At 42.0% G+C, this 25618-nt stretch overlaps 1 protein-coding gene across 1 annotated transcript in view; it reads right to left on the bottom strand.

The window, feature by feature from the left end:
• LOC306773602 (protein O-mannosyl-transferase TMTC2-like) overlaps positions 1-25618 on the bottom strand; it is a 69666-nt gene that overhangs the window by 27762 nt on the left and 16286 nt on the right. Inside the window, exon 2 of the mRNA XM_079263467.1 lies at positions 5398-6013. Coding sequence (XP_079119593.1) covers positions 5398-6013 — 616 coding nt within the window. The remainder of the gene's footprint in view (positions 1-5397; positions 6014-25618) is intronic.

Raw genomic sequence — 25618 nt, 5'->3', positions numbered from 1 at the left:
ATCTTGATCCAAATTTTTTTTTTTTAATTAGCCTTAGCAAAGGTAAGCAGTACTGTAGTCTGTTTAAGTCCCAGAAACTACAAGTGAAAAAGAGAATAATTTTACACAGCAGAACCATTAGCTTTGGTAATTTCTTTAAGAATAAGAATGAAATACAAAGCCTCATGAAGCGTGGCTTGAACTAAGCCCTGCTAAAAAAATCAATATAGTGAAGATAATTAACCTAATAAGACATGAAACACTGAGGAAGAAGAATACGCAACTGTGGTTGACTTGCTGTCATCCAGGAGCACCAGCTAAATAAAGAGCATGAATGCAGATCTCGCATCAGAGATCATTTCACAGACGAATGCCTCTGCTGCAGGATAATTGGCCCAACATTCATCAAGTCGTCGGCTGGTTCCACTGAACTTTATCTCCGTGTCTGCAGCACTCATGGAGACAAATGAGGATTCATCCATGATAGTTAAGCTGCAAACTGCTAAGGACGCCATCAAATCCCCTCAATGTCCATGCAGCTTGGCTAAAACACAGTATGTCATTTTTAAAACTACAGTAACAGGTAGAGATCTGAAGATGAAATTATTTTTTTTATTTTTTTTTTTTAAAGAAAAAGCTGTTTTAACGTCTCACCGTAAAATTAGAGCTTAACATGCAAGATGTCAAGTGAAAAAAAGATAATGACTGATGTCTTGACGTCTGTGTCTTTAAGTCTGGTAATTCCCATACAATAAATAGCTAATTTAAACAACTCATCCAAACAAAACTTATGTTGCAGGATTGACAGAGACAACACAAACAAAACCAAACCGTTTTCCTGGGCTCTGTCTAAAGCCTGGAGCCTCATTAATCATCACTTTTTTGTTGTTTGCCACTCACATACGACAAGTGCAATGAACAAGGGCGTTATGTTCTTATTATCCTTGGATATGCGACTTGTTTTGCTTTCTCAACAGACCGTAGTGCTAGCACCACTCTTTCCTTCGTCTCCATCACTTTTTAACTCCACCACCATCTTAACTTGTCTCATTGAAATCTCATCTCGGTCTAATTAGTGGGATTAGTGTGCTGGTGGGAACACATCTGTCTCATCTGTATGCTGCAGAAAATCTGCATTCCCCTATTTATGGGTGCAGAAGTTGGATGACGCCATGCTTTCCAGTCTTTTGGGTAAAATATAAAATAAAATTGAGGAGAAAATATAATCTCGACTATCTCTCCAATTCATAAACAACTGATCAAATCTCAGTGGTATAACAGAAAAAGGTGACTCAAGTCCTCCATTCCCATAGAGCAGTCAGGGCATTATCAGCGACAGGCTAACAAGAGATAAAGGAAAGGAAGTAAGGGCATAGTTTCCTTCTGTTTTGCTCACTCTGTCGCCCAATATCCCACTCTGTTTTGTTTTCCCAAGCGTCCTGAGATGTCTGGCTCATAATCGAGAAAATGATTGTCCCAATGGCTGCCCCAGCACGTAAAGAGCTCCCTGCCAAGATAATTGGGACTGGGGCAGTAGAGGAGGGCACTGCCAGAGTGATAAATGAGCCAGATGTGCCAGCAGCAGTGGTGGGAGGCGCTGGAGGAGGGTGGGCATTGGGATCTGACAGGCTGCCACAGGGATACTGGCCAGGTTTATTGTGTCTGGGCAGAGGTGGAGGGACCTGATGATGTTACCAATTCCACTGTGTGATGAATACAAGGAAATTCAACCTTCCTTAACGGCTTCTAAGCAGAATGATGAAATCTGTCAGACCAAAATGTAACAGACCAAAACGAGACGTTCCTGATGTTTGTCAGGTTGTGGTTTTGTTGCCATGGCTGCATATTCATTTTGTTTGCACAAGAAAAAAATACAACATTGGAACACCTAAAAGAGAGGTCAGGGTTTCTTAAGTGAATTCAAAAGTTCTCCAAAGCCCTTTTCCTTATTCTTGTATAAATTATTTCCCCAAATAGTGTGGGAAACACATAAAAGACGACATGAGAGAGCCACCATAAGAAAAATTAAATAATCTCCATGAGTGAACATGTAGCGTTCACAAATCAAACTCTTATGTAAGACCTGCTTCTCAAACTACCAGAAGTAGCATCTGACTGGCAAAACACAAAGAATGGGCAGTTTTCTTGTTTTAATACCTTAACAGTTTAGGAGTAGAGATGGACATTTAATGCCAAATGCTAATCATAATCACTGAGAATTATTTTAACCTTTGAAAGCCCAACTCGGCTGGTGTTCAGTACTGGGTAATGCTGTGTCAATAGCATTGTCCCACACTCATGCTTTTAGTTTTCCATTCAGTCTTTCCGTGTTCAGTTACTGTGCAGAGCATGTTTCAGAGTCTTCCAGCAGTATGCTGCTCAGTCATGGCTTTGGTCTGCAGAAAACCAGTTTTCCAGTTTATTTCTAAGAAATAATGTGATGATTCAGTTGGGTAAAGCAGCTTGTGATGTCTGGTGAGAGTTAACTTTTCTTCTGATTGGACAGCTCGCCCAGAGCATCATCAGAGTTTCAGTTTCTCCTTGTGCTGATGGAGTTTCTTGATTGGACCCCTAACCATGGCAAATTATTAACTTTTAAACACCTTTACTTTCAACAAGACTGACAGAAACACATCTATGGCTATTATCTTTGAGATGAGGTTTGCCATTTGCTCTGTGCACCTTCTTTTGGCTACTTCACTAAATAGCTGTGTGGTTGTGACAGATTTACGATTTGCTAGCTTTACTGACAAAGGTTGCATTGGATCTCTTGATTACTTTCTTAAAGGGGTTTCACAAAGAACTTTTTGACACTTGTTGTCTTTGACCCTGCATGTTTCTTTATGTTTGTACTCCATCAGAGTTGAATCTGACAGCACCACACAGTTTGATCCAGAGTCTACAGTAAATGACTTGTTTCCAAGTCATGATGACTTGGAAACAGCAGATGCCATGGTGAGGCATCAGATCAGGTTTAAAACATTTCCATTTGATAAAACCTTTAGTTAAGGCTGGCTCGGGTGACCCTGAGCCATTCCTTTAGTTATAATGTTCGAGGCTTAAGAACCTTTTAGGCTCGATCCAGAAGACAGATATGCAAACAAATTTTTGTCAATCTTCTGCATTGGTTACTTGTGTTTTCAAGAGGCTTAGGTATCCCTAACTTGATGCAGAATATGGAGTAACACTGCTGTTGAGTGGTATAGCTAACACAACCAGCAAGGGATCAAACCAGCAAAGAAGACAGAAACAGACAACTAAAATACACCCGAAAGGCGCAGAAGTAGTTTAGGAGAAAGCAAATAACTAATTTTGTTTAACTTTGTTATATTCTTCAATTTTTTATGTTTTTTAATGTACTGTTAAAACATGGAGGTGAACTTTGAACCAAGCCCTGCTCAGTAGTGGGTGAACTAGTATTTCTATCTCAACGTAAAATAAGTATTTCAGTATGAGAGTGGGAATGCATGTCACTTGAAACAGATGCACCCATTTATGTAAAGAAAGCATAAATGGGTTTTTAGACCGCTTGGGACACCCCATGACGCGCTGAACACTGCCCTGCATTTTTCTCTGTTCTCCATGTACAAATGGATAAAACTTGCGCCTCTCTTTTTTGCTCTCTGAAGGTGGTCCTGGCTTTTAGTTGCAGTGCTTGGTGACTCCTTAAGTCCTGTTCACCTTCAACTGGTCAAGTCAGACGGCTACCCTTCCAGTGTCTGGTTCTGCTTGAGGTTTTCCTTCCTGTTAAGAGTTTTTTTCCTCTTCCCTGTCAACCACTGCCCTATCAATGCTCAGGATGGAAGACCCAATCAAACCTAAGCGCTACTGGTTTCTTCAGTGCTCAGTTATTTTTATGAATCACCTTATTTGAACCATAAATACCATAAATTACACGAATGTGGTTCATGGAATGAATTTGTTTAATTGGACGACCATATTTTGGACTGTATCTTGAGATGACTGTTGTGAATTGGTGCTATTCATGCAAAGCAGAACTAAATGGCAGTATACATCCATTCCTATCAGGTGTCAAAACAAAACCGTTGAATATAGAAGATAAATAAAAGTTAAATGACAATTCAAAAGTCCTTATTCATTACTATTTAGTATCACCAAAAACTGCTAATGGAGTTTTAAGTGGCAGCAGCTGTGAAAGTTTCACCCGGTAAAATCTGAAAGACAGGTGTCGTATCTGTTGGGGTCTGGTAGTTGAGAAAGCATATGGGCCTGAGTTACTCCTGCCAAGCATAGCTTCGAAAAATCACATACTGTAACTCTTTCTGTCTCACCTTTCTGATCTCTCTGGACCACTCACTGTGAAGACTATCGGTGATAATCATTCTGTGGGATAAATACAAGAGAAGCTGCCTGACAAGCTCGGTGAAGCTTCACACTCTTGCAGACCAAACGTCATTTCAAGATGTTTGTGCCCTGCTGCACAAGGTTACACGTGCCCAAAGCTTGCAGCAAACAAGGTAATTATAGGCGTTCCCACATGCAGAATCCTCTATAAAAAGACACTCTTGCACACTCAGACCCAGACTGTCCTTGCTCTGTAAACCCAAGGGGACTTTTTATCACGCTAGTTATGCATTTTATGAGGGTCATCATGTTGGCTGAGGAGCTGTTTCTCTAATCAAACGTGGAATGCCTGTGTGAGGAAGCTTTCCACTCAAATACAACTCCCCATAAACAGATGAGTCACTGCATCAAGGTTGTCCTCCTCAAATAACTTGCATTTGGAAGGGGAAAGCGGAGCCCTGCAGAGCTCGCCTGCAGTGGAAGCACATGGCATGTAAGGATGTGCGTCAACATTTGTGTATTTTTTGGCCAGTTTACTGGACAAATGAGCCAAACAGCATACCTTAGAAGTGTGTGTTTTTGTTTTTTCTGCACAAACTTGGTGTAACCTAATAAGAAGGCAAATCATCCAGAGAATAGCTTATTCTACCAACTCCTGTTTTCTTAAATGCACACACACAAACACACACACACACACACACACACAAACTGCGGCTAAGATCCTAATTTAGATTTCCTTGCCTCAGTGTGTGTCTGTTTACTGTTGCAAATAGAAGTTGGTGGCAACTCTGAGGAAGTGGAAAACTTCCCTTTCTACATACATTATCTTCCTGTTCAGCTGGATCAAATCAGAAAAGCTTATTTTTTATGCACCATCTGTGGTTTTTTGCACAAGCAAAACACTCTCCTAGTTACTCTCTTAAATGAAAGGCAAACACAATTTACACACAAACAAAACCATGTAAAGTACACACACTCATCTAACATACAGGAACAATTAACAGCCTGCTGAGACTCAAGTTCACCTTTTATGGAAGGAAGAGGAAACTGGGGATGCCAAGAATACACACACACACACACACACACACAAATCAGGAGCATGCCTTCATTTACCTTTCCTAACAGTAGAAGAAGTGCTTGGCGAAACCGGAGTCTGTGGAACACAAAGAGGTCATACACTGCCGACACAGCCAGCACAGTCACCCCCTGCTCCTTCCACAGCATACTGGCAGCTGCACACCACAGGCTGCCCACCATCCAGCCCCAACATCGGCTGGCTGAGCCTCCGCCACGTCCCGTACTCTGAAAGGCCGCAAGCGGGTCCCTTCGGAGTCCACAGTGTCTAGCGTAGCAGAGAAGAGACAGCAAGAAAAACAAAGCAGCGCCAACGTCCGCCCTCCCCACCACACCAGCCACAGCTTCGGTGTGTACCGGATGACAGGCGAAAAGGAGGCCTGCCAAGAGGCTCCAGAGTCCCCCACCCAGCAGCAGGCGGCTGAAGGCTGTGACGAGGGCGGTGACCAGGCCGTGCAGGAGAATGTTGACCAGGTGATAGCCCCAGGGGCGCAGGCCGTGCAGGGTGTAGTTAAGACGGAAGGAGAGGGTGCAGAGGGGGCGGAAGGATTTGTGGCTGCCGCTGTGAGTAAGCAGGGTCCCCCAGAAGTCGTCATACAAGATGTTGGTCCACGGAGTCTCAGGAAGGAGGTCCTGGTTGGTCTTGATGGCTCGACTGAAACGGCAAAAGAAAAAAAATGTTTCTTCACAATAAAATTCTAAAGAAAGAAATTGAACACAATCAATTTTCTATTTGCATTTATAATTCCCCCAGTTCACTCATTTCCCATCTATTCTACTAAGTAAATAATAAAAAATGCAATATAATTAACTGTTTGCAGAGTGCTTAATTAATAACAGACATGTGCACTGTCGCAGCATGAACACGTGTCACAGGTACCTGCACAGCACACAAGGACAGGTGCTCTCACACCCTGAGGCTGCAGAACAGTCTCATAATTAGCAGATCATTACTGAACATTTGTATACACTCAGAGTGCAAGAAATAATGCTCCCGCAGGGACAAGGGGGGGGGGGGGTGATTAATTGGATGGCTGTTCAGGACTGTCTCCCGTCACTTTATTTTGTTTTTGAAAAGTGAATTTTATCAGTGGGAGATAGTAAATGGGCAAAACAGAAATGTTTGAGATTTTTATTTCCCTGACTCGGCACGGTGCGCTGGAAGCAGAGGTTGGGGAGAATGAGAAGACCTCTAAACAAAGAAAAGGGGAAGTGATGATAAAAGGGTGTTCCCCACATGTTTTTTAAACAGGAGTTTGACTTTTGATTCATTTATGATGCTTAAAAGATTGCTGGGAGTGTTTTAGTCTAACACTTGGTAAGTTGATGCTCTGAAATTCACTTTTTGTTTCCTTTAACACACTGAGAGCCTTCAAGGCCAGAGACAGCTTGTGTCCCTGAGCTGCTGAATGAGCGCAGACGATGCCTTCAGGACTATATAAAAACTACACCAAGGTGCAGACAATCCCATCTGATGAGCAGATAACCTTAAATGACTTTCACCTGACATCTCAGTGTGATTGCATTACTTATTGGATTTACAAAAATAATATAAATCTTTTTAAATATATCTCAAATTTGTCCATGCAAAAGTGAGATTTAACTGTTGAGCTGCAGAGTGAGTGTTTTTGTCTGTTTCTAGCAGGTATAAAGGTTATTGACTGCAGCCAATTTGATGTGAAATGTCAGGTTATCATGTTAAAAGTAACATTAATAAAAGATCTGTTTTATTTAAAGCGGCGCTTTTATAACTGTCAGTGTTGTAGCTGTGTTCACCTGATAAGTCATCAGATTAGCTGGTATGGAAAAGGTTTATTTGTACCATTAGCAGAAATTGTGTGCAGAAGGTAGTGAAATTTAATTTAATTGCTCATACTGGTTTTTTTTTTTTTTTTTATCTTTCTTTATTGTTTATTTTTATTGGGTTTTATGTTTTTTTTTTTTCTTATTCTTATTTTTATTAAAATATTAGCCTGAAATTTAATTCAGTTCTATTTTATTTCATAATGTTATATTTTATTTCACAGTTTTGTTTCTTTTTTAAAAGCATTTTTATATTTTCTTAATTTACTTGTTATGTTTATGACATAATTGTGGGTTGAAGGTAGCAAAAAAAAATTAATACTAATTTCATCTTGCTCCGTGTGTAACATTTATTCTATTCATTTTAATTCATTTTATTTCATTTTATTTGACCAGACAAGTCACTTTAAAAAATACCAAAAAAAAAAGTATCTTGGATTTTTGCTTCACGATGCACAAAAAAGAGGAAACAATAGAACAGGAAACATAGACAGTGGCATAAAAAAGCAACTTTTACTCTTTGCACACTTACAAAAGCCATAAATCATGCATATCTAAAAAATAATACATAAAACTACTTAAAAACAGAAAATTACCTAAAGAAAAATGGAATTAAACTGAAGATTTCCTTGCTGATATAAAGTCTACTGGATAAATGAAAAAAGTCTCATTAAAAAGACAAGAAAAACCATGATTTCCTTTTTGAGAAAACAGTGTTTATATATATGTTATCTTCTTCCCAGCTGTTTCCTTGTCTACTGCATTAGCAAAAAAAAACATCAGTATTGGACAGTTTAGACTGACGAGAGAACAACTCAGTCATGTCTGAACCTGCTGATACAAGCACAGAACTGGGGAAAAGCTAGACCGGCATTTCTCGTGAAACCATGTTACAACCTAAAATAAAGAACCTTCTGTGTCCTTTACAAGTTTAAGAAGCTTCACAGTCAGACAGAATGTAATTGACGTAATGCCTTGCATATGAAGGACTTTACATGACAAATGAAAACAAAGAAAAAAAAATCCAAGATCAAGATTAAATCGACATAAATGTATTTTAGAATCACGCTGCAGAAACAGACCATAAAAGGCACATTTACTGTGTTCAGAAACTCAAAAGATGGTCGAAACTACTGATGTGTGTGTGGACAAGGCAATTAAAAGCAGCTGAGGGAAAGACAATGAGCAACCGGAGCGGCTCGTCTTTTCCTCAGAGGCAAGAAAAACTCAACGCCGAGCCTACATGAAACGTGCGCCGAGGCGTCAGCTTTGTGTTCCCAGGATTCGATCAAACTCTCTCAGGGTTTGATTAACATCAGCGACATTTCTTTCTTTGTCCACAGCACAGCAGAGGACCCAAAAAAAAAAAAGAGCAAAAAAGGGGGCCAGTTAGGGACTTCCTTTGTCTGGAGACTGTAACTCAGAGCTGAGCACATAAAGAAAAAAGAGATGGATGGCGCTGCCAGTCCATGAGAGCGCACAACGTGAAAGACTGACAGTAAAGCATGGAAATAAGAAGATAAAGAGCTGCCTGCAGATTCTGTCAAAGCAATAACTGCTCATTGAATTAGGGTTTGTTTGTTTTTTTTTATTGTTTTGTTTTAGGTTTTCTTTTTCTTCCTACACACCCAAAAGCCTGTCATCGCTTGAGCCCCATTTCCCAGGATTGTTCTGCCGGGAAAAAAAGCAAGTGTGTGTGTGTGTGTGTGTGTGTGTGTGTGTGTGTGTGTGTGTGTGTGTGTGTGTGTGTGTGTGTGTGTGTGTGTGTTTCTCAGGCTGCCACACGCTAAAGTGGAACCCTTCCTTTGCTGATATTTCTAAAGACCCCACACCATTACCTCATTCAGTTTACAAACTCTCTTCCTACTTTCTCTGCAGATCCATTATTTCTGAGTGTGAGAGAAGGAAGAATGAGGATGCAAGCGCAACAATCAGCACTGAAAGTTTTATTTACACTGGAAGGATTTTGTATGTAACGTCTTAAAAGTGCACAAAACCAGCATGCAACACCAGCACTGGAAAGGATTTCTTGTCCCTTCAGGCATCAATTTAACACTTTCAAACCAGTACACAGCTCCATTCGCCCCCACCCAGATCCCTTGCGCCCGTTTTGCATGTGCTGGGTCTCGGTACGCTGTGGCAATAAATAATTTAAATATTCAAATCAGCGGCAACCACACATCTCCCTCACTGCTCTGCTCCTGCCCAGCACTGGAGGATTAAAGGAATGCATTAGCAGTAAGGTTTTGGGAATGGGGTCTGTGTGTTGGAAGACTGAAGGGGAAAAAAAAAAGAGGTTACGTGCAGTGTAATGTGTTTGTGTGTGCGTGTGGAAAAGCGCGAGTGTGTGCTGATGGCTTCATTGAGGCCTGTCGCTGCAGAGGTGCAGATAGAGTGGCTTAGTGACTGCTCCTACAGAAGGGGGGTCTTTTGTATTCATTCACCGTATGTGGGGCAGGCAGGCTGCAGGCTCTCTATTCACAATCCGTAAAGTACAGGATGGGTTTCGTCTTTTCAATTTCCTTTTTCTTTTCTTTTTTTTTTTTTTTTTAAATTGCTAACTCACTTCTGTTGGGAGGTAAAGTCTGAGGGATATAAAAAAAAATACAATACCCACGATGCATTTGTGAAGGAGTGAGGTCTTCTTTCACCTGGCTGCTGCTTTAAGTGGGGAAAAAAATAGCCTGTCTTTCGTTGTTTGAGTATGTGCCTTTTCAATATGCAAATGAAAGCCCTTCACTACCTCCCAGGCAGTGATCTCACCACCAGGGATTTGCTTCACTGTGGGCGGTGGCTACTTCCAGACACATTATATTACCAGTACTCTTAATGTATAAATTATAATTGACAGAACAGTCACATAACTTTGTCTTAAAAAAGTCATATTTATTGATAAAAACCTATTTAAATTGAACTTTTTGATTGCAGAAATAAAAATAATGTTAATTAAAATACAAATAACAACGTTATGTGAATTGTTTCGCGTAACAAAGGGGGAAAAAAAAGGTTTTCATCCCTCTGTCTACAAGGCTGCTGTTTCGACTTGAATCTTTTCATGATCTATGCACATTAAAATATGCAGATATTTCAGTAAAGTCATCCTCAGCTTCTAGGTTGAGTTCTTTTTAACCTTTCTCTGAGCAGAGTTAATTAGCTCATCGCCAGGTTTACAGAGAGGGAGTTATTGTGAGAGGGGGCGGGGGGGGGGGGGGGGGGGGGGGGGGGGGGCTTGACAGGTGCCTCCCTGATGCTGCTTTTTACTGGAATCACTGGAAATTTTTTAATTTCCAGTTCTGATGGACAAGTTTCTCTGTCCAAGTCAGATGACATGATCCTGGACTGTTTGTTATCAAAGCTGATCAAATCTCACCCCTACCAGGCTAAAGATTCATTCGTAAAATATGACAGAAGTAACTATTTAAATGCCATGTAAGTTCAACATTGAGCTCTTTTTTTTTAGTAGAAAAAATCTATTCATCCTAAGTCTGCAAGATCTTGAGAAACTTTCCCATTCTGGTTCCAATTTTCCATTTTAACGTGACTCAACTATCCAGTCTGTGCAAGAATAATCATTTACAGCCCATTAAAAAGCCTAAAAACATGTTTATTCTGGGATTTCAAATAAAAATTCAGTCAAATATCACCATAGGTTGCTACAACCTTGTAACTATACCCATTTTGTAAGATAATTAGTGCATTTCAGAGAGCTCCTCCTTCCCTTTTACATGTAGTTTTTCTCCTTGTCAAGGGTGGAGGCCGCTGACATCATTGTGTCACAAGTCCACATCATCACATCATGATGGGAGTGGAAATGTCATCAACACCATCAGTACTTCAGCATCGTAGAAGATAACTACAGCTGAGGAAATACAACTGCTGTTTGTTTTAGCCATCTGTGAAAGTCCTGCACATTTTCCATGGTCCAACATACATATTTTAGCATCTGTCATGAGATCATATTACACCTCCATCCAACTTCAACCTCAATGTTGTGTCTACTGTATGTTTGGAAGCAGGGAATCTTGCTTTTTCTAAACTATTTATAGCAATTTCTTAATAGAAATGTTGATGCAATTTCTTATAATAAATGTGCTTATAAGTCTTTTTGAAAAACCCAGGCTAGTTCAGCAGATGACTCTTGACAGGATTTTGCCATGACTGAACAGCTGTCAAGTGAAATCTAAGTATTTGAGTATAAATCTGCAGGTTGAATATTCCTCTGTCAGCGTGGTGTGCGGTAGTCTGAGCCAGGTTTGTTTTATGTGCTTGTGGTTAGCACTCAGACTTTACACTGACAACATTGTGCTTTGAGGGTTCCTGAGTACTACTGATCTCTGGAGGCAGAGCATGTGGCAGAGATCAGTGCAGTGGACTGAATGGTTCATGCTGTTGAGCTCCACCGCAACTATAAAAGCTTGAATCATTGGAGCCACAAACTACCAGTAGTAAGGTGTGCAAACACCAACTTTTAGATTTCTCTTGAAAAGAAAACAGTCTTAATCTAAATTCTAAATGCTTTACTTCAGTAAAATTTAAATATTTGGTCTTTCCTCCAGTCTTTCTGTACTGTGAGTACTGGTCACTGAGCTCCACTTAAAGAGACATCAGTAGTCTAAATGGCAATCCCTTAACATAATCAGGACGGGCTGAATCACAGATTTTTGCAGCAGACGGCATCCTCTTGATGGTACTAATGAGATAGATTAGCCAATCATCCTCTAACTGCACTGTTAATAGACACAAGCTTAGACATTTTTTCATTTTTCATGGTATTCACCGCTTGGTTCATTTTTGCTTTGCTTTCTCATCCATTTGCTGCCATTATGTTACACCCATGATGCACTTTCCCACCTCCATTTAGTCTACCTTCATTACAGCTTAATACAAAGTTCGATTAATATCCTTCATCCACATTATCATTGCCTCCCTGATCCTTTCTCTCTCCTGCTCTACAATCAAATTTATGAACTATATCCGAACTGGTATTGTGCCTCAGTGCCGAGCCTTTTACAATGCCCTCATTCTGGGCAAGATCTATTAGACTTCCATCTACTTAATGAGCAAAGTGAGTTCTAATTAAACATACAGACAGAAAGCAGCAGCAGACAGCTCCATTCACACAATGCTAATCTTACACTGGAGCACCACTGATGCTGCTGCCAGCTTTGTGCAGAGCCATTATGCATGCATTTAAACCTCCTAATATTGCTGGACAAAACAAGTCCAAATTGCAACAGAAGATGGAGGATTTTATTAGCTGAAAACTTCGACAGCTATGAGACCTAAGTAAGTGGAAATGATGAGAGTGGTACAAGGCTTATCATTAATGAAAAGGAATAGAAAAGCAGTTTAGCTGACTTTAGCCACACCACATTGTTTAATACCAATCTCCTTCCTCATCACAAGCTGAGCTTTCTGAAAACTAAAAGCATTGTCTGGACTTAACAAGTTTCTTCTCTTTGAATATTAAAATTTGCGATATTTCAAGATGGGTTTTTTTCTATGTTATCTTTTCATGCAGCTATTTTGATGCACAAGTATGCATCAAAACTGCTGGATGCCAAGTTGAAGTTGCCCTTTCTTACTTTCTGAGCTATAAAACTAGGTTTTTCTGTCTCATTTTGATAAGTGAGCTTTATGTTCCAGCCTGAGGCATATCGTTACAGCTGAGTTTCACTTTACACACAACTTTAAAAGCAACCAACTGAACAGCAACACACAGGCCATTTTAAATGAGGACCGTTTTCCAAAACAGCAAGAGGACATTACTGGAAGAAAAGAGGAAAGACAACGGAGAAAGGGACTGAGCAATATATAAGATAGGAGAAATAAGACAATAAAAATCTAAAATGGACTGACTTTTATTGACTGGAGAAAGCTCAGAGAACAGGTGGGACGCAAGATGGATGCTGAATTAGCTGTTGACAGGGGGCACCTCCATGAGAAAATCTGCCAAATTCAGTGTGCTGCTTCAATAAATGTGTCATTGAAAAATGAATCTCAATCTGTATTACTAATTTTGTTTTTGGTATTAATTAAATGACTGCTGCACGTAGTCAGTGTCAATTTTAGACTAATTTTTCACATGATGATTCCCAGTTACTTAGAGCAAATTCACACCAGAAAAGTCAGAGGGACACTGTTCATTTCAGCAACTGTACCCCTTAACTTGGTTTAGTTTGCTTTCATACTACACTTCACAAGCAGTTACAACAACGGCTCTCTCAGGGGGACATTACCCGAAACGACCAATGACCGAGAAGAAAGATGAAGAAAATCCAACTTATTGATTGGCCTAGACCAAAAACAGCTCATTAACCACATTCAGACAATGGAACAACAATATCTTTGTACAAGCTTCTGGTTAGGATTTTATTTTGGTATTTAAACCAAACAGTTTTCCCAAGAACCTGTCCAGTCCTCTGCAAACAGTAAGTCAACAATGAATGGCGATAACCATTAAATGAGTGCAGGACATCAAGAAACATCACAAAAAGTTTCAGTCCTCAATTTATATTTGCTTCTCCCCTGCAGATATCAACATTTAATAATGTTTTTGATGACCAATTTTTTCAGAATGACAAATATTGTTACTAATAAACAGCAAAAATTGATTGAAACATCCAGTTTTTCTGAGCGCTAAAATGGATTTGCAACAGAGGAGAACTGCTACTCTTATTGATTTATTTGTTATAGGATTTTGGTACCACAGGCTCATAAAGGCCAGTGTATCAATGTGACTTAGTGTGTGTCTGTGTATAGGTGGGTATCTGGACCAGATCCCCTCTGTGTTAATCCAATACTAACCGGATTAGAAAGTGATTATGCAGTACAGTTTTCTCGAATGTGTACAGAAGTCAGGGGTTGGCACGTAATCTGATAAATGGCTGTATGTGCTTCTATCAGTATATGTGCAGTTTATGTAATTTTTGTCTCATATTGGTAGTAAAGCAAAGCCCAGGGCTTTGTTCAAAGCTAAAGCCACATCTGGTTTAGGAAATAACTCCTATAGATTTTACCTGAGAGATCCCTTGTCAATAATATGAGCCAAATGAGCAACTAAAGATAACAATCTGGTCCAATTTTCTTCTTCTTCTTCCTCCTCTTCTTCTTCTTATTATTATTAATATTATTATTTTCTATTTTGTTAAATCCAAGGGTACCTACTCATCTATCACATTGCAAGGTTGAACAGAAACGCATTAGGGCATTTATCTTGCTAGCTGGGCTGAAATAAACGATTCACTCTCTGGTTGCCTATCAGCTGCTGCGATCCAGCCAGTGTGCAGCAACAGCATGATGACAGGCAATAAGGAGATGGTGATGAAGATGAAAGAGTGGGATGTACAGGGGGAAGGAGACACCAGAACTCACGTTATGATTTAATGTTCCCATCATTGTTCTTTCCATCTTCATAAACACACATCTCTTCAGCTCATTAAGTGTTTGTGCTGCAGAAACAATAAAGTCATTCCGCAGCCGCAGACCCAGACCGATTGTAGCCAAGTTCGTGAGCTACAAGCAGAAAGAGCAGGTGAGGGATCGAGGTCCGGAACTCCGCGGGACCGATTTTAGTGTAAATAATCAGTTTCCCAAAGAGATTCTGGAGAGACGCAGGGTCCTGTTTCCCATCCGGAAGAAGCTCAGAGACGAAGGATCCCGTGCAGTCATCGCGGTGGACAAATTGTTCGTCAATGGACAGCTTTACCGTGACAAAAATACCACCCCCTGGCTCTACTAACCTCAGGTAATATCTATCACTCATACAGCTAATTATTGTTAAATTTACATGTTAATCTGCTATAAGCACATTAATTATGGTAATTCAGAACTGTACATTTACTGCCAGTCTTTGTAAATTTGCTGTTGTTGTTGCTTTCGTTTTGTTCTGTTTTTGTTTTTTGGCCTCCCCCCCCCCCCCCCCCCTTTAGGGCTTTTGTTTTTGCTCTTTTGTTTGTGCTATTTCTTTTTATGTGTAGTTGTAGTTGTTTGCTTTTCTCACTCCTTTCCTTTCTAGCTGCTCTTTCATTCTATTATGCCATACCAACAATAATAGGTAGGGTACGCACGTACATCCACATGACACAGACACTAAATGTCATGCACATAACACACCTACAACACAGAGCACATTTAATCACATCAACACTCACCCCCAACTCTCACACACACTCTAAGCATGTGGACAGACATATAGGAACATTGTACACACAGATGAATTTATATACGCACACAATCTACACGCAGCATGCATGCATTAATGTGGGCTTGCACACACACAAACACACACATACTTTTATAGAAACACTTCAGTAGCTTGAGCATGACCACCCTGAGGTTTGTTACGTGGAATATACGGGGAGCTGGTTCCAGGGAGAAGAGGTTGAAGGTGTTTAGCAGATTGAATGATCTACAGGCAGACATTGTCCTGCTACAGGAGACTCATTTATTAAAAACAACAGCTAACGTACTCTCTACAGTACAGTTCCCTCACGTGTACTCGGCCTGCTTCAACTCAAGACAAAGAGGAGTAGCCATTCTGATAAACAGGAAAATTCATTTTACTGCTAATAATATAATTTTAGACCCAGGTGGAAGATTCATAATAATGACATTATCTATCCTAAACATGAAGTTATGCATTGCAAATATTTATGGCCCAAACACTGATGACCCCTCCTTTTTTCATTCCTTCTTCTCCTTACTGTATGATCACCTTGATAATACACTTATCATTGGGGGCGACCTCAACATGACCTTAAACTCTGGGATGGACAAGGGGGGCGGAGCAGGGAAACATAGGGTCTGGCAGTCAGCAAGAGTTGTTAAACAATATATGGAGGATTTTGGTCTTTGTGATGTCTGGCGCTCACAACACCTCACTGCTAGAGAGTACACTTACTTTTCATCTGTCCACCACTCATACTCCAGAATAGACTACTTCCTCACTAACAGCTCTATGATGAACAGTATCTCAGAAACTAAAATCCATTCCATCACTATCAGTGATCACGCACCAGTATCATTTACCCTAATGAATAAGAAAACTAAACCATCTTATAGCAAATGGAGACTTAATACATCATTACTTAAAGATCCTGATTTTATCAGTTACTTCAAACGGGAGTGGTCTTTGTATATAGAAAACAATGACATACCAGGAACATCAGCTTGTGTTCTTCGGGAGGCAGGAAAAGCAGTAATGAGAGGGAAAATAATTTCATTTTCATCACATAAGAAAAAGAAGGAGAGTTCAAAAATATCTGAACTAGAGCTTAAAATAAAATCACTAGAAGATGCCTACAAGGCTTCTCCAGAAGAGCAAGTGCTGAATCACATAAGAAAGGCTAAACTAGAGCTGAATGAAATAATTAACCAAAGAACCCAGTTTTTGCTACAAAGACTTCGCTTAGAGAATTTTGAACATAGCAACAAATCTGGAAGATTTCTCGCAAATCAATTAAAAGCAAACAAGGAGAAAACAACCATCTCCTCTGTTAAAGATTCAAGAGGAAATATCCTCCATGATCTTGATGGAATAAATGACACATTTAGGGATTTCTATAAAACATTATATTCCTCAGAAACAGATCCATCAGACAACAGCATTGAGGAATTTCTCAGCTACCTCAATCTTCCAAAGTTACAACAGGATCAGGAAATGGTTTTGGACGCACCCATTTCAGTAGGGGAACTACATGAAGCTTTAAAACACATGCCCAGCAATAAAGCTCCAGGACCAGACGGTTTTCCAGTTGAATATTATAAAGAATTTTGGTCTATACTAGCACCCACTTTTTATAAAATGGCTTCAGAAATTAAGGAAAAAGGTCGAATATCTCAAAACATGAATTTGGCTAGTATTACAGTAATACTAAAACCAGGAAAAGACCCCAAACTCCCATCTAGTTATCGTCCAATATCACTAATGAACGTAGATCTTAAAATAATCAGTAAAGTGCTTGCTACAAGACTAGAAAAAATAACTCCACTTATCATACATCCTGATCAAACAGGATTTATCAAGGGACGACATTCCACCACTAATACGCGCAGACTAATAAATCTAATTGATTATGCCACCATACATAACCTGGAAACTACAATAATCTCTCTAGATGCTGAAAAAGCATTTGACAGGGTGAACTGGAAATTCTTATTTGCAACATTAAGAAAATTCGGGTTTGGCTCATCGTTTATCGACTGGATAAAGATACTGTATAGCAATCCAAATGCATGCGTCAGGACAAATGATCAAACTTCTCACAGCTTCAGATTGCAGAGAGGCACCAGACAAGGCTGTCCACTCTCCCCCTCACTTTTTGCAATCTTTATTGAACCCTTAGCAGCTAGCATTAGACAAAACAAAGACATTAAAGGCATTAACTGTAGAAATATGGAGCATAAGACCAGTCTTTATGCTGATGATGTATTACTTTTCCTTCAAAATTCACAATCATCCATCTGTCAGACAATCGCACTCATCAATAAATTCTCATCAATTTCTGAATATTCCATTAATTGGTCTAAAACCACCGTTCTACCCATCAACTGTTCCTTCCATAATACTCCTGACACTGCTTTACAGTCAGGAGATATTAGATACTTGGGAATAAACATCTCACCCAGACTGTCAGACCTTATAAAGCTAAATTATGTCCCTCTACTAAAAACAATTGAGGACGATCTCACACGGTGGAAATCTTTACCCATATCACTAATGGGAAGAGTTGCAACTATAAAAATGATGATTCTACCTAAAATCAATTATCTGTTTTCAATGATCCCCATTAAACCTCCCTCCACCTGGTTTAAATCGCTGGACTCTAATGTTACTAGATTTCTCTGGAAAGACAAACCACCACGGATTAGTCTAAAAACACTCCAGAAGACTAAAGATAGCGGTGGCTTAGACTTGCCTAATTTCCAAAATTACTTTATAAGCAATAGACTACAATACATCTCTAAATGGCTTAAACCTAGCTATCTAGATGAACCATGGCTTAATATAGAAGAAGCTATGTGTGAGGATATGGCAATTTCAGACCTGCCATTTATCAGCACAGCTGTCAAATGCCAAAAATGCTTTAAAATCATTAATATCAGCTCCTCACTAATGGCCTGGTGGGAATTTCTTAAACTAACCAAATCCTTGCTTATTCCATGCAAACTTACACCTATTTGGAACAATCCCGAATTCCAGCAAAACCGGAAAATGACAAACTTCCCTCAGTGGAAGAATAAAGGAATAAAACAGTTAGAACATTTAATAGAAAATGGGAACTTTCTCCCTTTTGATACAATTACTTCACGATATGAAATCAGCAGCACAAAATTCTTAGAATACCACCAACTTAAATCTATTATAGGTAAGAAATACACCCCTGATCAATTAAACTTGCAGCTACCTATCAGGGCTGCAGAATTCTTAAATCTCAATGCCCCGAAACTGTTATCCAAAATATATAGATTACTATCAAAGCTAGACGATTCCATATGTCTCCCAACTTCTAAATGGGAAGCAGACTTATCCAGTAACTTTGACCAAAATGAATGGTCACAAATCTGTTCAAATACATTTACAATGACTAAGAATTCAAACATGCAACTAATACAATTTAAAATTCTGCATAGAACTCATTATACAGGACACAGGATGTTCAGGATGGGTCTGTCACAATCAAACATCTGTCCACACTGCACTGGCAACACAATTGACAGCTACTACCATGCTTTGTGGTCTTGCCCACCTGTCCAGGAATTCTGGTTTCAGGTATGTAAAGATCTGTCAAATTGCTTCAAATGTAACATCCCTACAAACCCCAAACTGGGCCTACTGGGTTACTTGGGTGAAATTAACATAGAATTTAATTCTGCAAACTTAATCCTCACCAGTTTATGTATCGCAAAGAAAACTATCCTTCTAAACTGGAAAAGCAAACAAAGTCTGTGTATCCAGCAGTTCAGAAATCTCTTATTAGATCACATCAGTGTCGAGATGATGTCTGCCTCCTCAAGAGATCAGTCAGCTGAACTTTATTCCCTCTGGTCCCCTGTGATCAGCTCCATCACTTAGTTTGGGGGGAGAATGTGACCTTATTGCGCTCGGGGTTGGTGGCCGGTTGGGGTTCTCTGGGGGCTGTGGGTCTGCGGTGGGCTCCTGGGGGGGGATTTTGACTGCTCCATTGCTGGAGTGGCTAGGTTTCTAGCCCTACTGTGGACCTGGATGGGCCAGCGGCTGGAGTTGCCGCGCAGCGGCGGGGCGAGGTCGCTGGCGGGGGATGGGTTGGCGGGCGTGACTCCGTAACGGGCGCCTGTGCCGCCGTGGGGTGGGCTGGGCGGGGTCCCGGGCTCCGGTGCCCGGGGTTGTCCCCTGTCTCTTGGGGGTGGGGGGTCAGCTTGTGCCGGGGGGGGGGCTGGGCTGACCTGGACCTGCCGCTGCGGCGGCGGGCAGGTACGTGCTCTGGTGCCTGGTTGCGACCCTGGGACTTGTTGAGTGGGGGGTGTTTGATAGTGTGGATGGGATGTGAGTGTGTATGGAGGGATGTGTGTAGGGGGTGTGCGTTGAGGACTGGTGGCGGTACATAGGTATGTGGATGTGTGTGGGTGGGGAAGTGTGATGATGCGTGTGTGGGGGGGGGTGTCGTGGTGTCTGTGGGGGGGGGTAGTGCCGTGTGTGTAGGGGAGTGGGGTGATGCGTGTATGTGGGGAGTGGCGGTGGTGCATGTATACGGGTGTGGGGGGGGGTGTGGGGGGGGGGGGGGGGCGTACTGTCTGTGTGTGTGGGGGGGGGGGGGCGGGGGTGTATGTATGGGGGAGTGGGTGGTGCATGTGTGTGGTAGGTTGGTGGATAAGTGTAGATATGATGGATGGGAGTGGGGGAGATTTGGATGTGACGTGGGGGTCAGGAGGATGGTTTTAAGGGTGGGCTGAACGGGTGGCTGGGTGGACCTGAATGTGTCCGGAAGTGTGTGTGTGTGTGTGGCTGTAGGTGTGTGCTGAGACAGTGTGAAGTGCCGATGTGTGGACAAGGGGGGACTTCATGTCCCCAGGTGGGGGTGTCCTCTGTGAGTGAGGGGGCGGTGGACAATCGGTCTGGGATTCCCCTTCTGCCGCCCCGCCTCCTCTTTGTCCTCGTGCCCCCCTTCTGCATGTGGTGAGTTGGTCCCCTCTTGGGTCGGTGATGACTCTCTGGTTAGAGTCGCCGAAGGCTCTGGTTACGGGGATGGCTGTCCCCGGCTTGTCCTGGTCCTTGGGGGGCCCTGGGAGTGGGGTGCATGCCTAGTACCGCGGGCGGCTCACCTTCTGGAGGAAAGCTCATTTTCCTCCATACTTAAACCCCTCGACCCCTCTTCCTCCCCGCTCCCCATCACACACAGGCAGGGTATTGGGAGGTGTGCACGTGGCGCTGGGTGGTGAGAAAGGCCATCAAGGTGGTCTTGATCGCTGCACCCAGCCTCGGCTCACCTCCCAGTTTTAATTACACTTAGACACCAAACACCAAAACACTGACGACTCACATGATTAGGGGGAAGAGCATGCGGTGTATGGTGGGCGGGGCTGCTTAGGTGGTCCCTCTCCTAACACCGCGTGGCACTTCCCTCAGTTTTAATTGCAACTAATACATACTTCACAATCAGTCATAAGCGGGGGGGAGGCAGGGACGATAGGGTCTTCTCATGCCCCTGCTCTCGGGGCTTTACTGGGGGGGGGTACGGGTGGGGGAAGCGTGCCGTCCATTAGGCCTAAGTCTGGGCTGGCCTGGCTGTAGGAGGGTTGTCGCCGGCCCTGGGGGGGTGCTGGGTCGGCTGCATCTGTGGGGTGGTGGGGGGGACGCTGGGAGTGATGGGCGGTAATTATGGGGGCCCTGATCGGGGCCATCCTGTCCTCTGCCCCCTCTGAGGTATCTCACATGGGACATGATGGAGGGGTGAGGTGAGGATGTGTGGGAGTGGGTGTATGGGGTTACAGATGGATGGTGGGATGGCTGGGGGGGGATTAGGGTTGGGGATGTAGGTGGGTAGGGGATAGGGATGTGTGAGGATGAGTAGATGTGTGTGTGGAGGGGTATGTTGGCGCGTGGGTTGTATTGGGGTGTACCTGTGTTGGAGGAGTGAGGGTATGTGTGTGTGTGTGTGTGTGTGTGTGTGTGTGTGTGTGTGTGTGTGTAGGGGGGGGTGTATATGCGGAATGGGATGTGTGAGTGAGGGTGAAGTTTGGAGGGGGGCTATGGGTGGTGGAGGGGTGTTTGGTGGGGCATGTGTGGTTGGGTAGAAGTAGAGGGATGGGGTGGCGGGGTGTGAGCGTGTGTGTGGGGGGGGTGAGCGTGTGTGGGGGCGGGGGCGATTGGGGTTCGTGTGACTTGGTATGGGTGAGTGAGTAGAGGTGGGGTGGGGTTGTATATGTTATGGATGATGTGCATGGATTGCAGAGGGTTGTGTGGATGGGGGTTGAGAGGGGAGTGCGTGTTTGGGGGGGGGGGGTATGCATGTATATGTGTGAGGGGAGTGCGTGTTGGGGGGGGGGGGGTATGCATGTATATGTGTGTGTGGTTTGGTGGTGGGGGGGTGGTGTCCTGTACCCGGGGGCGCAGCTGGTGCGCTGGGGTGCGACCTGGCTGCCGCTGGGTGGCGGTCTGGGGATCCTGGTCCTCCGTCGGTGTGGGCTGTGCCCTCTGCCTGCGGGGGCGGGGGGCTGCTCACGGGCTCTTGGGGCCCTGGGGCCTGCGCTCTGTCTGCCCTAGGTGGCCGGTGCCCGGCGGGATCGGCCCTTGCCGGCCTGGGCCTGCTGGGGCCTGTTCCCCCTGACTGCGGGGGACTCTGGTTGGGCACCTCCTTCGCCACCTCCTGGGCAGATGCATGGCTGGCTCTGGAGTGGGGGGGTTGGGATCTGTACCTGGGGGTGACTGTCGGTTACCCGGGTCTCTGGGTTCTCCTGGCCTTCCTCTAGCTGTAGGCGGGCGGGGTCACATTGGCATGATCACTCTTCTCTAAACACGTTCCACTCTGAATGTTCTGCATGAATGTTCTGCATGTGTCACAGTCACTGAGTCATCCAGCAAGTTTATTCACTAACAGCAGGTACCTCTCTTTCTGTCTTTTTGACTTAACTTGCTAGTTTCTGGTCCTCATGATTGTCAACGGTTTTGTTCTCCACGAATCTAGAGTTGGCTTGTGTGGGTGTATATATTTATGTGTGTGGGTGGGTATGTGTGTGTACCTATGTGTATGTGTATGTGTATGTATGTATGTGTATGGATATGTATATATGTATGCATATGTGTGAGTGTATGTGTATGTATGTGTATGTGTGTGTATGTGTATGTGTATATGTATGTGTATGTATGTGAGTATGTATATGTGTATATATGTATATATATATATATATATATATATATATATATATATATATGTGTGTGTATGTATGTGTATATGTATGTATGTATATCTATCTTTATGTATGCATGTATGTGTACACGTGTGTGTATGCATGTGTATGTATGTGTATATGTATGTATGTATGTATATATGTATATATATAATGTATGTGCGAGTGTATATACATATATATGTAGGTGGGTATGTATGTGCATATACATGTATGCATTGATCTCTTTCTTTTGTTTTTTTTTTTTGTTTTTTTATGTTCTCTTTTCTGTTCTCTTTCTGCCCCTTTCCTGTCCTTTCCGGTCGGGTCCAGCAGCATAAACTCTGTAATACAAGCTATTATCCAAAACAAATTGAAAAATAAAATAAGAATCAAGAAATACAAGGGGATCATTACATCTACAAAAGTTCCCCTTGGCAAAATAAATTTGCTCAGCCGAACACAGCATCCAGAACATCAGTCTGCTTGCTTAAATGCTGGACAAGACAAAAAAAAAACAAAAAAAAAAAACAATAAAGTCATTCATAAAACATTTGTGTATTTTTGGTGCAAATCGACCCTTTGTATCTGTTTAGTTTGTGTATTTCTGGAGCTGAAAGGTCAGGAAGTGATCATTAAGGGTGTGCTCAAACATCACACGTCATCCACACCGCCAGCAGAACAATACCACTACCAGGAGTGGCACCGCCAGTTTCCCACACTCCGTCCCACGCCACAGTGGCACGAATATGTGTGGAAAGGGAAAATGAATAAATGTCCAGATAGCATTCATAAAACTCTGTCATGCTTCCAGCAGCCTGGCTGTGAAAGATTTATGCTGAGCTCTGCAGTCTCTTCCTTCTTCCAGTGCTGAAGATGAAGTTTGACATTAGCTTTGCAGATTTTATGCCCCACTCAGATGCAATTACTTGTTTCTTTCCATTGTTTGAAATGTGTAGATGGTGATAAACTGCTGCTGGACGGCCTGTCACATAGCTGGGCACTGGTGACATGACAAAATAAGAGAAAACTGGCAAGTTTTACATGTGTTTTAAATGAACGGGTATTACATATTACTATGAGACACATAATGGAGCTTGCTTTGCATTCAGAGTACTGAACCAGTTTCATTGATGAAAAGCAGCCCACCCTGCTGCTGTCTGTAGTTTTCCCATGAATGCAGAGAAACTAGCTGGAAATCTTAAAAACATTCATGCAAATGTGGAATAAAAAAGTTATTTTTTCACAGAAATTTGTTCCTGCTTCTTTCAAATATATGTATTAAATGCATGTCTGCTATGAAGAATTTCTGGCTTAATGTGTGTTTATACTTAAGAGAATGTTTATCGGGTAAAGGTTACTGATGTACCTCCTGATGGTGGTGTGTGTATATGCATGTATATACAGATATACAAAACTTGCATAAACATGTCAAGGAAAAAGGATAATCTGAGTCAGTCTCATGTGTATTCTAATAAATACTAAAGTGCAAAACTCAAGTGACCCAAATGACGAAATGTCAGCAGTGCAAAGACATAAATATGATATAAACTGTGTATAAACAGTGTGTTTTGAGCCTTAAACAAACATTTGTGTTGCTGTCTGTATTTGTATATTTCACACTGGTAGTTATGGGAAAATTACAAAACCGATCATTTGTTGTTTCACCTAGAAGTTAATAGCCTTACTGCTAGCAATACCAACATAATATTTGACCTTATGTCTGCATTTGTCATACAGTTAAGACGGAGTTGCATGTGAACCCCGACCGTACAAAAACAGTGTAATTGCAGGCGCTCCCAGTGGAAATGGAGCAGGATACAAGTAAAAACAAAATGCATGGGGCCATAATTCATCAGTTTCTCTTAAAAGAGGTATGCAAAGAAAATGAAAAGGTGCCAAGAGCATATAAGCAATTTGCTTCAATATATTCATTTACATGCCAAAAACACAGATTTATAACATCTTTTGCTTAATACAAAAATAATGACCTCCGCTTTGTGGAAGGTCATGGAGAGAATTTGATTACATTTTCAGGAAATCTCAGAAATGGAATAAGCAATAAGTGATTATATTTTAGGGGTGAGTTACTATAAAGAAATAGGGGGTTATTAATTAATTTATAATCCCCATAATCACTGGTAAAACAGAGTGATTCAAAAGGAAAAAAAAAAAGAGATTTTTATTTCAAATAAGTAAAGTATTTAAAGATTTAATAGCTCAAAACATGACACTCATCACCACTGAAGTGCTGTTGCTTTATCTTCATCACCATCAGGCCAAAAAGGTCAGCTCACAGCTGACTAAGAAAGTCTCCTCTACATCCTCAGTCCGTCCCTGCCAGACAGCGCGGCTGAACAGATTTCTTCCGGGGCTTTCGGCTTCAAAGAAGGAGAAACAGTCTGAGCTAAACGTCAGGAAGTTGGCCCGCTCTCCTTTTGTCAGGCTTTCATGTCCCCTCTGAAGCTGTTTCCTGATTAGCCAAAGAGCTAACTCCAACTAGACGGGGTCCGACTTGCTGTAGTTAAAGTTAAGGTGTGCTACATGCACCGAAAGAGGGTTTGAACACAAACTGAGATGTAAATGGATAAAATCAGTGACATTAAGGCTTCTGTTTAAGGAAATATCAAGCATTAAACCTAAGGCTTGAAAAGTGCTGCAAAATAGTCATTAAGTGTAGAATAAGAAGGACACCCAGCAAATTCCCACCAAATCCCAGAATGAAGGAAATCTTCACGAAACTGCATGGCTGGAACAGAACCAGTCATTTAGATGGACTGGTATCCAGGTTAATGCATGCAAGAACACATGAAAAAGTACAGTAAGTTCCAGGCTATAGAGTACACCTGAAGCTGCACCTTCAGCGAGCGTGCAGCAGCTCTATTTCCTCCTTTATTTATTTTTTTTTCTTCACATGCATTTCTTCGTGTGTTTTTTGTGTATGAAACACAAATTGGCTCATTAGCCTAGGGGTGTCCAAAGTCGGTCCTCGAGGTCCACTGTCCTGCATGTTTTCGATATATCCCGGTTCCAACTCATCTGGCTTACGCTGAATTGATGCAGCAGCCTATGAAGTTCTGCACAATGACTG

This window comes from Telmatherina bonti, assembly GCF_933228915.1.
Source record: "Telmatherina bonti genome assembly, chromosome: 23".
Lineage (NCBI taxonomy): Eukaryota > Metazoa > Chordata > Actinopteri > Atheriniformes > Telmatherinidae > Telmatherina > Telmatherina bonti.
The sequence above is the reverse complement of the archived record's forward strand: the minus strand, read 5'-3'. Positions and strand labels throughout refer to the sequence as shown.